The sequence below is a fragment of the Botrytis porri genome (genome assembly GCF_014898465.1).
Source record: "Botrytis porri strain MUCL 3234 chromosome Unknown BPOR_008, whole genome shotgun sequence".
Classification (NCBI taxonomy): Eukaryota; Fungi; Ascomycota; class Leotiomycetes; order Helotiales; family Sclerotiniaceae; genus Botrytis; species Botrytis porri.
The window spans coordinates 1,770,537-1,786,601 of NW_024066082.1; the positions used below are offsets into that span (position 1 = coordinate 1,770,537).

At 42.7% G+C, this 16,065-nt stretch overlaps 4 protein-coding genes across 4 annotated transcripts; 1 reads left to right on the forward strand and 3 right to left on the reverse strand.

Annotated features, from left to right (window-relative positions):
* Positions 1-495: 495 nt before the first annotated feature.
* EAF01_006643 (uncharacterized protein) lies at positions 496-2,298 on the forward strand (the record flags this gene model as incomplete). The annotated part of the gene is made up of 5 exons (XM_038914897.1): positions 496-688; positions 737-906; positions 962-1,531; positions 1,587-1,893; positions 1,949-2,298. The coding sequence occupies 5 exons, from the start codon at positions 496-498 to the stop codon at positions 2,296-2,298; spliced, it is 1,590 nt and encodes a 529-aa protein (XP_038769852.1).
* A 1,420-nt stretch (positions 2,299-3,718) lies between these two features.
* Positions 3,719-7,295, reverse strand: EAF01_006644 (uncharacterized protein). Its single transcript, XM_038914898.1, has 4 exons — positions 6,335-7,295; positions 6,007-6,247; positions 4,870-5,956; positions 3,719-4,819 (listed from the first exon to the last, which is right to left on the reverse strand). The coding sequence occupies exons 1-4, from the start codon at positions 6,372-6,374 to the stop codon at positions 3,926-3,928; spliced, it is 2,262 nt and encodes a 753-aa protein (XP_038769853.1). The 5' UTR covers positions 6,375-7,295; the 3' UTR covers positions 3,719-3,925.
* A 3,038-nt stretch (positions 7,296-10,333) lies between these two features.
* Positions 10,334-11,575, reverse strand: EAF01_006645 (uncharacterized protein; the record flags this gene model as incomplete). Its single annotated transcript, XM_038914899.1, has 2 exons — positions 10,334-10,845; positions 10,900-11,575. 2 exons carry the CDS (start codon positions 11,573-11,575, stop codon positions 10,334-10,336), a joined length of 1,188 nt encoding a protein of 395 aa, XP_038769854.1.
* A 1,125-nt stretch (positions 11,576-12,700) lies between these two features.
* EAF01_006646 (uncharacterized protein) lies at positions 12,701-13,831 on the reverse strand (the record flags this gene model as incomplete). The annotated part of the gene is made up of 4 exons (XM_038914900.1): positions 12,701-13,101; positions 13,153-13,412; positions 13,483-13,587; positions 13,641-13,831. The coding sequence occupies 4 exons, from the start codon at positions 13,829-13,831 to the stop codon at positions 12,701-12,703; spliced, it is 957 nt and encodes a 318-aa protein (XP_038769855.1).
* Between the last annotated feature and the right edge of the window lie 2,234 nt (positions 13,832-16,065).

Here is a 16,065-nt window from a genome sequence, read left to right on the forward strand (position 1 = left end):
GCGAGGATATATTTCCATCAAAACTCGGGATAGGAAAATTAATTTTGATATTTATTAAATAGAATGCTGAAATGATAATAAATTTGTTACGTGCCCAAATTGGTGGGGTTAGCTTAAGCCAAGTGGGATGGCCCGACTAGATTTTTGGATAAATTCATGCGACATTGCTGAATAAGATGATGCTCCGACCCGAATGGAAGATTGTTCCGAGTGAAAGCTCGGTGAATACAGCCTTGAGGAGCTTCTCCGGAGTGAGTGGACGCTAAGATAAGAGCTTGAAGGTCTGCACGTGCTGATAAGAGCATCAATTCTTAGATAAGCAAGGCTTCTGCAATACCAGTGGTTTACCTAGTGTTGGCTGATTCGACTGACAGCATCATATCTACCATACAAGACACTCATAAATATTCAGGATATTCGAGGAAGCTGTTGAATGTCACCTCTGTAGATCCAATACTTTGCACAATCTATCTTTCTAACCTGTGCCTGTAAACAATGACGGAGATAATCATGGAGCAGAACCCTCCTGTCCTTCAAGGCCCTTCCGACAAAGAAAAGAAATATGATCGACAACTACGATTATGGGCAGCTTCTGGACAGGCAGCCCTGGAAAATGCCAATTTGTTACTATTAAACTCTGGTTCTGGCACAGTTGGTGTAGAGACTTTGAAGAATTTAGTTCTTCCAGGTATGTGACATGCCGATGGGAATATGCAGAGTTAACTAAAGGTAATAGGCATTGGAAAGTTTACCATTGCGGACGAGGAACTCGTAAATGAGGCTGACTTGGGTGTCAATTTCTTTCTTGATGAAGAGAGCCTGGGAAAATCAAGGGCGGAACAATGTGTGAAACTTTTACAAGAGCTCAATCCAGACGTGAAGGGAGACTGGTTTCCAAAACTCAAAGTAAGCCTGCCAAACTACTTGTTTACCATCAAACATGTTAACATAGTATATGCAGGACGATAAACTAGACCAATTGTTTGCGGAAGATCATGAAGAAAAATATACATTAATAATATATTCATTTCCAATCGACCCTAGAATCCTCGCCCTTGCAGAGAAATACAGCGAATCACACAAAGTGCCACTCGTCAGCATACACTCTGCAGGCTTTTACTCATATTTTAGAACGCATCTACCAGGAAACTTCCCTATCGTTGATACTCACCCAGATTCAACAGCAACAACAGATTTACGACTTTTGAAACCATGGCCAGAACTTTCGAGTTTTGTGGCAGATTTGACTAAAGACATCGACAATCTTAGTGATCATGAGCATGGCCATCTACCTTACTTGATCCTGCTCTTGCATTTTTTGGCGAAATGGAAAGAAGAGAATGGTTCATATCCGACCTCCTATAAAGACAAAACAGCGTTTAGGACGACTGTCACAAGCGGTACAAGAAGGAACAATGCTGAGGGTGTAGAGGAGAACTTCGACGAAGCTGTTGCAGCTGTGATGAAGAACATATCCGTACAAGATCTGAGAAGTTCCGTGAAAGAAGTCTTCGATTACTCACCAACCGAGGTATGATGAAGATGGCCCAATCGAGTGAGTGTAATGCTAACTAGCTTGACTTTAGGCCGAATCCAACTCGGGTTTTTGGATTATTGCTGATGCTGTGAAGAAGTTCTATAAGAAGCATAATGAGCTCCCACTTCCGGGATCAGTCCCAGACATGAAGGCTCAATCTAGTACATATGTACAACTACAGAACATTTATAAAGCAAAAGCTCGTCAAGACGTACAGGAAATACTAGAGACTGTCCGGGCACATGCACGTGGCAATGAGATTAAAACAGAAGAAGTAGAGGTATTCTGCAAGAATGCTGCCTTCATCAAGCTCGTCCGAGGCTCGGATCCGACAACAGATCTACAGAAGATAGCAAGTATGTTAATCGCGTATACCCCCTGTTCGAGAATTCGCAACTAACGTGCTCATAGATTTGGAATCTGAAAATGATGCAAACGCTTCTTTCACGATGATGCCATTATCAAACTTCCCTATTTACTTGGCTCTTCATGCAACTGCCCATGTAGTAGCAGCTACTTCATCTGAGATCTTAGCTCAGATCGAAAAAGAAGTACCGAATGTATCCTCCAACCCACGTGTCCAAAAAGTTGCACAAGAAGTATCACGAGCCAAAGGAGGTGAACTACACAACATTTCTTCGTTGACTGGGGGTATGGCTGCACAAGAAATTATCAAAATCATCACGAAACAATATGTACCGATCAACAACACATGCATATTTGATGGTATCACGAGTAGGGCACAAGTTTTGAGGATCTAATCGGATAAAATCTACCTAATCTGAGGATAGCGAATAGGGGTGTTTCGCGAAAGGTTATAAGAGCATATGATCCGGCAATGGAAATGTCATGCATATCGAGATGTGGAGTGATAGATTAGATTAACGAAGATTTGCGAGTGTCATCGGGCCGTGACTGAGCAATCATGATATCATGATCAGTAAAATACCAAATGAATTTACACTATAACGTTTTCAAGATTTTCATAGAGGCGTTTGAAAGGCCTGATAACCATACATCTAAATCACGCGGATTAAAACAAAACCAAAGATTTGATATCTTGCAAGTCGCACCACTTCCATGCATGCAGAAGATCATGAGATAAGCATGAAGTGCATTCTTGTTACAATACAGGGCGGTCCTTTTTGGTGATACATCTGCCGTGCAGTTCTAACACAGTTAGTACGACATTTCCGCATTCGCTTGCGGGCTTGCTGGCTTGCTTACCGCGCTTGATGGTCTACTTACATACATCATCTTTGTAAAAAAAAATAGGTTACACGACAGGATTCTTCAAAACACCACTTCGCTTTTGTTGGAGGGAGAGTTTGGTAGCGAGGTTGGGTTGATGGCTTGATGGTGTTTTGTGGGAGGGTGTGGGTGGGCTGCGGGCTGAGATATCGGATGAGGTGGGGGATTTGAGCTGGGGTTGTGCAGATGAGTTGTGAAGCGGGGGGCTTGGATTTTGGGATGAATGGGATGATGGGATAGACGGGAGTTTTTCGTGGGTATGGGTGTGGAGAACCGAGGAGAAGTATAGGTAAGAGGAGGTGGAAGTGAACTTGGAGAAGAGAAGAGAAGAAAAGAAAAGAAAAGAAAAAAGAGGCGTAAAAGGAGTTCCGGCCCGTGATCCCGTATGATATTTATCTTTTACTTTGTGAGTTAGGGATGTGGGTTTTCAATGTAATTTCACAATCAGGTCTTTTCTTTTTATAGATACAGTAGTAGGTAGATTTTCCCGCATTTGCAATGCCAAAATGGTAGATGTACTTCAAGAAATACATACCTAGTACATGTCAACGCACCTAATCGTGAGCACAAAATCTCTTGACTAATCAGTTGTAATACAACTTGTAATCTTTAGACGCTGATTCCAAAAATTGACATTAGCTCGCTGATAATGGATAAGGTTACCCCTCACTCTCGCTGTATCTTGAGAGATCAATGAAGGACTGTCGATATTACTATTTGGGGTTTAGCGGGGTGTCATGCATGGAAGCGAAAGTAGTGGGAGCTTTTAGCGTGCAGAGGTCACTATGAATAGGTGTGTAGGTACTAGGTATATGGATTTGCATGCCGAGGTATGTTTAATACTAGCTTTTGAGATCGAGAATGGGTGTACGGTCAAAGTACGGAATTCTTCATTTCACTAATTGGATTTTACATCTTTGTATGTGCCTGAGAATTGCGTCGTCAAATTATATATTGCTATAGTGGTATCATATCATATCCCATCCGTAGAAAGATGTAACCTTCATCCGCAGCTATTCATAACCCATCAAGTTTTCTCGCTATCCTAGGTAAAATGACCAAAATACCCTCCCATGATGACGAGACCAGCTCTTGTGTAGACGGTAGAGTTTGCTACCTCAAACGCAAACCTATCGATCATTGATGAATGATATACTGCACTTCGAATTGTGCCATGCCTGAATCATCATACTGCATTGGCAAACCATCATAAGGCATATCCAATCCGTCCGGCAAATTTCCCCATAACATGCCATCCAAATCCCATATTCCCCCATTATCAAGCATCATTAATTGTTCTTCTCCCATGATCTCAACCTGCTGCAACATATCACTATCCATGTAATGTCTCCCATCTATCCCCCCCACTCGATGCATGTCATCTGTCATGTGGCTCAACCCCGGACTCGGTTGTCTAGTCAGAGGTCGCTTACTGACTTCATAGACCTTGCTCACCACTTCTCTGCTTCGTCTAGCGGCCAAAGACCAATCGGCCATACCATCAAACGCCTCGAGCACAACTTCAATCTGTGATTGCCAAATCCGAACGAGCTTTGTGTTCCATGATTCCCAGAATATACTAACAAGTGGAATCATGGATGCTTGATACATGAACCACACACCATTCCATCCTAGCATTTGGTTTGGAGTCCATTCGCGTGCTATATCTTCAATCGTTTCTTGGGCGATTGTACGACATGTGTGGACGGCTGCGAGTTCTTCCTTGGTGGGTGAAATCCCTTGATTACCTCTATTGGCAAGATTCAAAAGAACAGGTCTATAAAGCACCATGCGAAGATTCTGATATCGCCATTTCATGACACATCGAGCCGTATGAATTGATTCGGGACAAGGTTCTGCAGAGCGTAAGATCCAAGGAAGATTGTCATACCATTCTACGAGCTGTCTGTCGAGATTTGCAAGGTCGTCAGTTCGAAGAAGTGGAGTTTGGGCAAGAGCGTCCTGGATTTGTGTTGCAACTTTACAAAATTTGATGTTCTCCATCAGAGGTGTAATATCCATATTTTGATTCTAAAATAACGTTAGCTATGAACAAGTTTACTGGAAAGGGATTCACAAACAGTTCTGATTGTTGATTCGGGAGGCTGCATGGTAATAGCAGGGTCCCAGCGACCCATAGAAGGTCTTCCTAATGTCGTAGATGCCCATGTATCAAGACAAAATAAACTCCACCATGTTCTTCGTCTCTGTTCTGCTATCAAATTGCTCTCAACGCTATTCTCATGCATACTTTCACGATGTAATCCCATGGCACAAGCCATTCTTAAAGCAGCTCCACAGATAGCATTGGCTGTATTTGGACGATTGATATAGTGAAGATAAAAACCTCCCATCAACGATAGAGCTTGTAATGTTTCCAGATGCCCGCTACCGAAAGAATCAATTCCTAGGTGTTCTTTCGCTTGATTATAGTAATTGATATGGTTGTGATCGTCTGATTTGCTCGCGACGATACTTCCCATTGCAAATACCATGTTTAATAGACCAAGCCACGGCGCATCTTGACGTCGCCCACTCAAAAAGTCGGCTCTAAACGTGGGTTCATCGAGCATTGGTACAAATATTTGCACTCTGTTGAAATATGCATCAATAAGGGTCTGGCCATTGGATGACCATGAGATCGGTTGTAAATCTTTGGTAGAGCTTCCTGGTCGTGGTGTGGGATAGTTACTACTTGCTGAAATTTGCTTGTTGTTAGAAGGTGCCAAGAAGAGAGATCGAAGTCTCGGTGCTACCTTGAGCATAACTAAAAGTGCGGCTTTAATCGAAGTCGCACCTAAGTACGACGACTGTCTATCAACTGAGAGAGACAGGGCATTTACATCATCCGCCTCCGTGGGTATTGGATCTCGAGTTCTTCTTTCCTCGTCCCATTCAATGTCTTGATTTGGAATCTGTTCGAGATTTGCCAGGCTTCTATCTTCGTCCGACCCAGAGTTTAGGGGTGATCTATATTCCTGCGATGTTGGAGATGTATTTGAAGCAGAGGGGGATATATTTGAAAGCGCACTCCGAGGAGACCGGTCGATGAGGGCAACGAGTTCATTTCGCGACAACGGCAACAATTGTTGCACTTCTTGGTCCGGATAAAGTCGTCGTATAACGGTACGACATTCGTCTAGGGATTGAGAGAGAGCATCAAGGGTTCTACTTCAATCAGTACTCTAAAGCAGCATTTGGATGCACAATCATCGTACTTTCGAGATGGAATTACCCTCTGTCTATGTTTATCGTAGTAACATGGTTTAGGAGAACGACATCCAACACATTGCCCACACGGCTGTCGACCGTCGCATCGAATTTTACGACGTTTACATTCTGCACATGCGTGTGGAGTTGTAATTCGTTTCGTTGCTCCATTCGTCGTCGGTTTGGGGGTATTTACAATAATCGTTTGTTCCGTGCTTAAAGTTTCGCGCGGTGGCGCCAGTCCTTGAACTAATACAACGTTGGAACAATGATCAGCATGGGACTTTCTTACTCCACTCGGTAATTCGGATGTCTTCTTTTCGAATATATACTTACAAGTATGAAACATCTTTGTTGAACCAATTGATGAAGGCATGAAACTGGGTGCCGTTGTCCGAAGGACAATATCCGACCCACCTCGAGAGAATTCGGTTTGGATTGGATTGGGGTCTGGAATAAGTTGCGGATTGATTATAGCAAGTGCAGCTTTATCAACTCAATATGAAATACGACAAAAATACGTCGATAATAGTATCTTCTTGGCCTCTGAGCTGAGAAATTGCATGTGCGTAAGTTGACAGTAAGACGTTCAAGGACGCTGGAGGTACGGGGAATGACTGCAGTGATTCCGGTAAACTTCAATTTGTAGATTACTGACAAGCCAACGGTCACGGATGAGGGCGCCGACGTCGTTTTCGGGGGAAAGCTGACATTCGCTGACGGCAGCAGGACGCTTCTTTTGGCCGAAATCCTTGATATATTGGATATATTGCAATTTTATATCTACGAAGGTGTAGTTGTGGAACGTTGAAAGCTTCCTGGCGTCGTTTACTGCAACCGTGGGGCTTGTAAGTATTCTGGCCACAACATATATGAATATGCAGATCCTCACGAGGAACATGAGCTGATTTCCTCTTTACTGGATCTCGTGCTTGGAAGGTACTCCAAGTTCCAAAACCTCTTCCTGCAATGACAGGGAAACGAAAATTGAGATAGTCTTTGTAGGATACTCAATTGGGTCTTGATGAAAAATCATATGCTTGGATTCTATGTCAGATTGACATTTTCTGTTGGTGTTCAGCAATAAAAGTCTTTGTAGATCTGTTGGACACGAGGATTGATGATCCCTCCAGTTTTGTATCCTAGTACTGAGGATCGAGGACTATATTAGACCTTTTAGACCTGTCGTACCACGGAGAAAGTACTCTCTACTTGTCAAATTTCATCTGATCTTGTCTTTTTTTCCGCCTCCACGATCCCAGTTTCCCCAAACAATTTCCCCACACGGTTCCTGTACTACGCTTGGCCAATTAACACGTCGAAAAGCAAGCATACATACGCAGTAGTCCCAATCTCGGATAGGCGGAGAAAACTTGGGGAAGTTGATTGGGGACAAGAATGGGGGTGGGTGGGGAAATTGACTGGGATTCAGAGCAGTATCGGAAAATCTATTTGGCGATTCTACTTACCTCGAAATCTGGAACCATACATTTCAATACATATCCTCATATCAAAAGGCTCTTCTCTTTCGACCCAAAGTCTAATCCCTTGCACTCCTTGACGAAGTAGACACGGCAGAAAAAGGGGCAACACAATGATGAATCCACACATCAAGCAACCTCCCACACAGAAACTAAGCTCAAGAGCTGCAAAAATTACCTCAACACGTGTCAGAAATCCTCGCTGTGGATTTCTCGTCTCCAAACTTTCACTGCGCCAGAGTCTCGGACTCTGTAGAATGGCTTGTCGGCTTACCTACCACGACTTGAATACTTCTCAGCAACGACTCAGATAATTTATGGTAGGTTCAGACTGCATGCCATATTTGATCACGTACGAAGAGTCTGCATTTCATGCAATACAGGAAGTATTTCTCATAATTTCTTAGACAATCCGGGACCCTGGAAGAGGTAAGCCAAGACCAGTTATCTCAAGGACGTTGCAGCCTTCCTGCAGTAATTCGCCGAATCTACAACCTGCAGTTGCAGCAGCGCGACGAGCTAAAAACATATAAAATTATCGAACTTCAGCTATGATTCTCAACGGCACAAAGCCGCGTCCTGGCTGCATATTCTTTCCGCGGCGTATCAAGCATGACATATTCGTCCTTGAAGCTTACATTGTGTCTTCGCCGATGATCTAGCATCCACGCATTCTCTTTCTCATACAACGGCCGGAAGAACCATTCGGAGATCCCAAGACTTTCATTGTCACGTTCTCCAACTTGATAGCCGAGAATATTTCCTAATTAAGACTTACGAGCAGCAGATACCCGGTCGATTTATGTTCCCTCCCGTGACATGGGTAAGAATATACTTTCGCGAAACGCGGGGTGATTACCAGTAAGTGTTGGAATCCAGTCTTCCAACTTCTCACAGAAGCTCCCCGCGTAGCGATTGTGGGGAAATGTGATAAATTTAGAATAAATCGTAATGTATGTGACTTGAACTTGGAGGGTATTCCCGGTACATAGTTGTGAGCCGCATTCATTATGCCGAACCGATAATTAGTGTGTAACGGCGGCTGAGTATAGGCACTTCAGCCGAGTCCCGCTGTGAATGGTTATTGGTTGTAGATCTACATGTTGGCGTTACTTTGAAGAATATATCGTTCGTATTGTGATATTGCCAGCTCATATATAAATGCATGTGTTGGGGCTTTATAGCTTCGGATTGGGCGCCTGGATATACGAAGGGGCTTGATTATTTCCCAAATTGACTTGCTGCGCCAGCTTTTGCTACTATTATATTGAATGGATAGTAATAGTTCCATTCTATATCTTGTAGCGGTAGGCGTTGATGCCAGGTCACCCGGAACTCACCCAGAAATTGAAACATATCGTATGGGGGAACAGAAGATGATCGTCGTGATTCTAACAGGAAGATGTCACAGAAGAATGTGCCTAGCCCTACATTCATTCCCATATCCACCCCAGTTCATATGTTGGAGAATGAAGTATTGCTCTCGGAAGGTTCCTTTACTGTGTGACCCAACCAAGCTGATTGATCTGACACCACTTAGGCTGATCTAGTACTGGGATCTATAATGAGATTGGTCATCGTGGACATGGAGGTTGACTGACGCGTTCTAGAAGCAGTTCTTCATTTAGGTAAGGTTCTCGGGGGGAAGTAAGCTTCAGACTGTCAGACTCGGAAAATTTCTCTGGTTTCGTGCAAGGCGTTTCCGCAAATAGTATCATGGGTGGTGCCCCGTAGGGACATCGTTTTTGATCTCCTGTATGATGCATGGGGCTTCAATCTAGAGGGTTCTAGATGTTTTATCGTCAAATCAATATTACTGTTACTCCAGGACTGCCTTTGGTCCTCAACGGGCTCGCTGTCATTGGTCTAGGTAATTGAATTACCCTTGTGAGTAAGTGAGTCAAGTTTTAATCAACAGGTCGTGTGGTAAATTCTGTGAAGATGGTCAGATATTGGTATGAAGCTACACTCTTCACATGGGTGATCGGTGGTCTTCATGGGACGCGAGATTTTGCAAATGTACGCAAAGCCTTTTTAGAAGCCATTGGTAAAAGAGGTCAAGCAGAAGTCAGCTGAAACTCGATCGTTAAGGTGGCACTTAGCTATGTCTTATTGAGACACCAGCACGTTATGATTCCATTGCTAGTAGGTAGGGCTTAGTTTCACTAAAGGCTTGCAGTGATCCAAGAGGGTTATAGTTCAGGCATTCGAGGAACAAATTCACACCCATATTGCGTTGATGAACGTAGTCACGCCTTATATCTTTAATTTTGCTATGCTCGTTTGAATTTCAAATTATGGTCTCTTACTTAAAAACAGGACATTATTTCACATTCTTGATTCTAATGTATCTTATGAGACATACTGGAGTATTCTGGCGTTCTCGTCTGCGGACATTGGAATTACGAACAATGAAGTGTACAATTGCAACAAGATTATGTCTAGAAGTATAAAATCCTAAGGTTTTGATCACTACCGCCAGCTGAAAAGTGAACTAGACCAGATGCCACACAATCTCATTGAATCTCAAACAACAGCAGAGAAGAGTGAACAAGTTCTCTTCGTTTTCGAATTATTATAACCTCGTTCCAGTGATCATTTTTCCACCGGCTCAGATAGCCAACTTCACTCAGCAGAGCAGCAACTTCCCAACAACATTCGGACCGCCATTTTGAGAAAGACGAATGCAACATTACGCCACTAATTGAAGGCTATGAGACGTGAATTTACTTCTCAATAGAAAAACAATTATGGAGGATTGGATCAACAACGCGCCCGATAGGGTCAATGTATCCCGGGTCAGACGAGACCGGAGTTGAGTCACAACCTTTGAAGTAGGCCTTGGCAGCTTCTCTCATTTATTGCTAACCAACTTCTTACCGTCTTTCAAAGTTAGACCTAATACCGAAATAGTACGAACAGACTTCTTGAGTCCGTCGATGACGTCATGTCGGACGACAGATGTCTCTAGAAGTCTGGAACATAAACTACTGGCCTCGAGGAGCTCAATTCTTTGGCGCAGATATTTTATAGACCATGAAGTGTATGGAGATGGTGGCAGAGGAAACAATCCATGCTCAATCAAACTCTTTGTCAAAGAGCCAAGTAGCATCGAGTCACAGTCTCGTCTGTAGGAGACAACCTCATCATAGTTCAGGAATGATATCTGTTTTGATTGATCGTCGATTGGACGTCTAGGGTATCCATAACTACCGTATAAATCCCTTCGGGTTGTATCCTTGTACTCAATCTCTGGGATTGTCCTAGCAGTACAACGATTATCAGATTTTTGATACATCGTGATGAAATTTTCCAGAAACTTGACGGCTTTTCTGATCCCTTCTTGTCGACACATCTCTATTTTGTCTATGGAAGTTAATAACACTGGTCATTGTCTTCTTTAATGCTAGGTAAACCTACCAGTTACCTTTTTTGGAATTGGCAGATTGTACCTCAATTTCGCAATTGTCGTCTCGAGATCACATGTACTTTGCAACTGTATCAACTTTGTAGCTCGAAGAAATTCCTCATGTAGCTCAAACTGCCAAGCTATGCAAAGCCATCGGGCAACATCTGAGCTTGAATTAGTCCAATCCTGCAAATCCATTTTCCAAATGCTAGGGTACGGGCCAATGACTTCTGCGCATCGGTATTTATCTACCAGAATAGCTATCCACGTGAACAACTTCAAGTCAATCCTTAAAGGGATTGAGTTCATGCGGCCGTGGATCATATTGATCAGTATTTTCATGGCAGCAGGATGGTCATCCGGAAGTGGAACCTCAAGCCTTCCTATTTCCTTCAGCGTAATAGCCTCTCTAAATCCGCCCTGTAGCATTGCTTTGAATATTGGAGAAGCTAGAGACATATGCTTCGAAGATACCAGTATGTGATCGCTGTAGATCGGGGTTGGCTCGTGCTGCGAGGTCTCTGATATTTCACCTTGAAGGGAACGTATCATCTTTGAACCCGTAGCCACAGGGTTTGCTGAAGAAGAAGAATCGGATTTTGAGGAGTTTCGTATGGTCGGGTTCAAGAGAAGGACTAAATCTCCACCTGGGTCGACAATTATGTTTGCGCTTGAAGATATTGCCATTGTATCGTGATCATTTAAATCTGACAAGTAGGATGGTGGAACACAGGAGAGCAAAGAAGGCACGGTGGTGACTGAGTCGTTGCAAGGTTGGGGTTAAGCTGGTGGGGAGAAATTCAACTGGGTGGGGTCTATGATCCGTACGTAACGGCTCCCACTAGCTTGCTGAAATAATCTTACAAATTTATGGTGTGTTGCAAGAGAAGACGCCTTAAATTCGAAGAAAGTATTCTGCCAAGCCAGGAAAGCTTGAGCAGTAAAATGAGAGTACTCCACTATAGTATAGTAAGAATTAGAGTACTTACCTCAAAATTTTAGAGGACAAATCGCTCAGTGTATTCGTGTCTGCTTTATTGTTGAAAGTGTTTGTTAAAATATGAGTTTGACAAGAGGAGCTTGAGGGCTAGATGTATGTGCGACAGGCTTAGCGAGCTGTGTACACCTGCGCACTTGGCTAGCCTTGGTTAGCGCATGAAAATAAAAAGTTGTTTTACCTCGTACCTAGTCCTAGAGTGAATCGATAATTTAAAGGGGAGTATTTTTAATAAATGACTAATCAGTGAAAGTTCGGAGCTGTCAAAAAGTGCCCTTGGCGAATCAAAAAGGTGGTCATTCCAACCACAAAAAAGGCACAACATGTACGTATTCACGTACCAAGAAAGTATACAGTAATCTAGATGGATATTATTGAGCACCGCTGAACCCAGCGTTTGATTCTGCATCACGGTGATAGTTTCTTGATTCGAGGACGAGTCATGAATAGTTTGTTGTTTCATGACTAGAATATCCATCCGTCCTTGATTTTCCCTCTCTTACTCTAGACATGTGTAGGCCACAGATCCCTTGTCAATCAACGCAGTGTAGTTTTCGAAATCTGCTCTGGGCGAAAGTGGAACTGATGATCTGAGACACAAATTGGTGTCTTGGTTTAAGCCATAATAGAAGGACCGCACTCAATGAACAGGCAAAAAGGAACTCGAGTACAATGTAGAGATGATTATGTCCATGACTGCATTTCATGTGAAAATTGTTCTCATTCATCTCCTAGTAACTATATTGATGTTAAAGAGGCCTACTCATAGCATTGAGAGAAGGTATGAAGGAAGCCAGTGAACACATGTGGGAATCCTACTTGCAGTCTGCCAGACTTAACCCAGATATATTGTCATCTATCGACTCGATCGATTGGCCAATTATTCCCATGACATTGTGGTGTAGTGATTCGTCTTGTACGAGTACATTACAGGCAGTCTGGGGTTCGAGTGATGCGATGCTACTCTTGACTACATGATACCGTAGCGGATCTTTGAATGGAGCTTCTGGCAACGGAAACAGCTTCTTCTTTGTGACACTTTTTATGAGACTTCCAAGAACCGTTGCATCGCAGGTTTCTCTGTGAGATATTATGTCCAAGACAGGCAAACTGTGGTTGGGACATATCAAAGTTTGGCCCTGGTACCTAGATATTGTATCCTTGAGAACGTCGATGAGTTGGCTCACGGCATTCTTACGCCTTTCATCTATCTTATCTATAAAACATGTTAGCGATCGATGGTTCTTCATCTGAGTTGAAATCTTACTGATAACTCTTTCCGTGATAGGCAAAGCCAGATTATAGTCTCTCAGTATTGCTCCAAGGCCCATATCACTTTGTCTGATGATCTTCTCTGTCGCTTCCTTGAACTCATCATCTAGTCCAAACATCCATGCCACAAATATCCAGTAAGCAGCAAAGTACCAGCTCCGACTCCATGGAGATACACGATATTTGACGGTCCAAACCTTCACTACAAACTCCGTCGACTCATGGCATTGATATTTGTCGACTAAGATTGCGATTCTGGAAAGCAAAATTAAATCGAGGGTACTTTGTGATTGATTTAAGGCGGCCATGCAAAACATTAACCAACGTAATCATAACACACGCATCATCATCTGGAAGTGGTATCTCGGTTCTACCTTTTTCTCTGAGTTCAACAGCCTCCTTGGAATCCCCAGTCAACATAGCGTGGATACTGATGAAGCAAACGACATATGATTTGAAGAGACAAGTATTTTAGACCTATACCGCTTAGTACACCCATTTTGTGTTTCGCCAGGGCTGCTGGCTGCCTCTGGACTGAAAACTTTTGCGTTGGGAACGTTGATCTGAGGCTTTAAACTAGATTTGTGCGGTTCATGAATTGGCATCAACTCTAGAAGGAGTACCAGATCTCCATCTGGATGGACGGTGACAACAGAGCTTGAAGTAGCAGCCATGATATCTATGCCTGTAATAATCAAGAGCTCGTCAAGAAAAATGCGGCCCTCCAGATGAGGTCCCACGATGTACTTGCAGATACGTTATCGATTGAGGCTGAAAGGGTATAAGTTGTTGATTTTTTGAGTCCAATTCGGGCTGGGTATGTAAGAGCTTACAATAAATTTCGAGATGCAGCACCGCAGTGGTGCTGTGCACGCTAACGAAAATGATTGAAGTTTCAAAAGTGAATGTCAAATGATAAAATAGACGATCCAAGGAGCTTACTACGATAATGAGTAATCTTAAAGGTCTGACTCCTCATTTCCCCCAAAGACCCGGACGACATCTAGATTGGATAATGAGCACTTGATAAATGATCCATTACCTTTAGCTTTCTTTCATTGAGTTTTCTTCTTTCTACGGAACCCGAGATTAGTATTCCCACAATTTCTGTAATGCTCTTTCAAGGACTTCGCGCCATCCTACTGGATTCGCCAGAAAGAATGATGTATATCACCATTCATGCAGAACTGAAAGCCGGGTGTTATAAGTCCAAAGGCATAACTTTAATAGTAATACTTTCTACTTTATTAACTCTACTTAAGGTATGACGATAAAAACCTACTCTATGTTCTACAGTCTATTAACAAAGTAATATAGTCGCATAGATTATCACTATTAAGAATAATTGCACGAGCCTTGTGATCAGGAAGACAAGCTTCTAGACCAGTGGAAATATCGGTTCTGCACTTGAAATCTCGTATCAAAAGAAAAAGAAAAGTCGCCTTGTGAGATTAGAATTGTGTGGATTTCGACGTATTCTGAGTTCCAGCACAGTTAGAATCCAATTCAATTGTGAAGTTTGTAAATCTAGAGTTTCAGCTATTGGGCTGGTTATTCTCCATCACATTGTCACTTCTTGATACCCACCAACTCCGGCTCAATATCGCATCGCGCTGAAGAAACCCGGCTCACTTTGTCCTGGAGAAACTTACAATTGAAAGATATAGAGCTACTTACTGTGTTGTGCGCTAGATCTGAAAGATGAAGTTCGGTTAAGGAACGAGAAGTCGATTTCTGAATGGGTTCGAAGGGTACATTGATGTTTCTGCAAAAGAAATGAATCTCCATAGCCTTGAATTAAGATAGATACACCTTGATGGGCGAACGCAGGTGTCATCTGTCTAATGTCGAGGTCCTTCTTGAAATCTGCCAGGTCCAAGCTAGATATATGTTCATGTAGCGATACATGAACATGCACGCGTAAGTGCATTAGCGCACAAACGTATTGCACATAGCCCTCGTAGCTCTAAAGCTAGAAGAAAATACCGCAATATCAATCAATGCATTAAATCTGTTATGAAGCGTCACAAACACCACCGAGGTGATACCTACAGTTCACTTACAGCCTCTATCGATTGGAGATTGTCGTCAAGACATGATGGCTGCTTATAGGCCTATTTAGCATTTTTTCACAACCGTTAATAACTTCAAATGCCTTCATCTTCTCCCTCATTATATTGAAGCTCGAGTTCATCTGTGGGGATGAGTGTCCAGAGTGAAGTAGGCCCTGTCGAGTAGCGCTTCTGATGAGAGACTCGAGAACTGTTGAATCGCAGTATTCTATGTGAGATCTTATTGGTCCTAGATTTGGAACTGACACCAAATGCAATGGCCAAACTGGCTAGGAAATTGTTTGACATCTTAATTTCGAGCCTTGATACGTGAATAATGTGCAGCTTAGTATCTCGATCAGTTTTTACTGTCTCTTTAAGTCTTTGATCTGCCACTTCTTAATGATTGTTGGTACTCCAACTCTTTTATAATTTTATAAATAGGATATCAACGATAGTTTTGACTGGAATGGGGTAATCTAGACAGACTTTCTCGTCCAACATTTCATGAATCGCCGTGCAACTTTCTCTGATCAACCTTTCCGTAGCTTCTTTGCATCCAGAATCCAGCTCAGATACCCATGTAATACGTTCCCAGGCTCCAGTAATCTAATGCATAGAAGCTTGTTTGAATTGCTCTTCGTGTAAAGATCTTTCAAATTGTGCAGCACCAAAATCGATTTGAAGCAGCCATGTATGGCTTTGCTCACCGTGACTATAGAGTTTACATTTTCATTTGGAAAAGGTATTTCAGTTTAACCCCTTTTTCTGAACCTGTCAAGAAAACTTTGAAGGTTGTTGAGGCAACTGACATATTTTTCGAAGAAATAAGGAGGCAAAATGTGTACCGTTAGGCA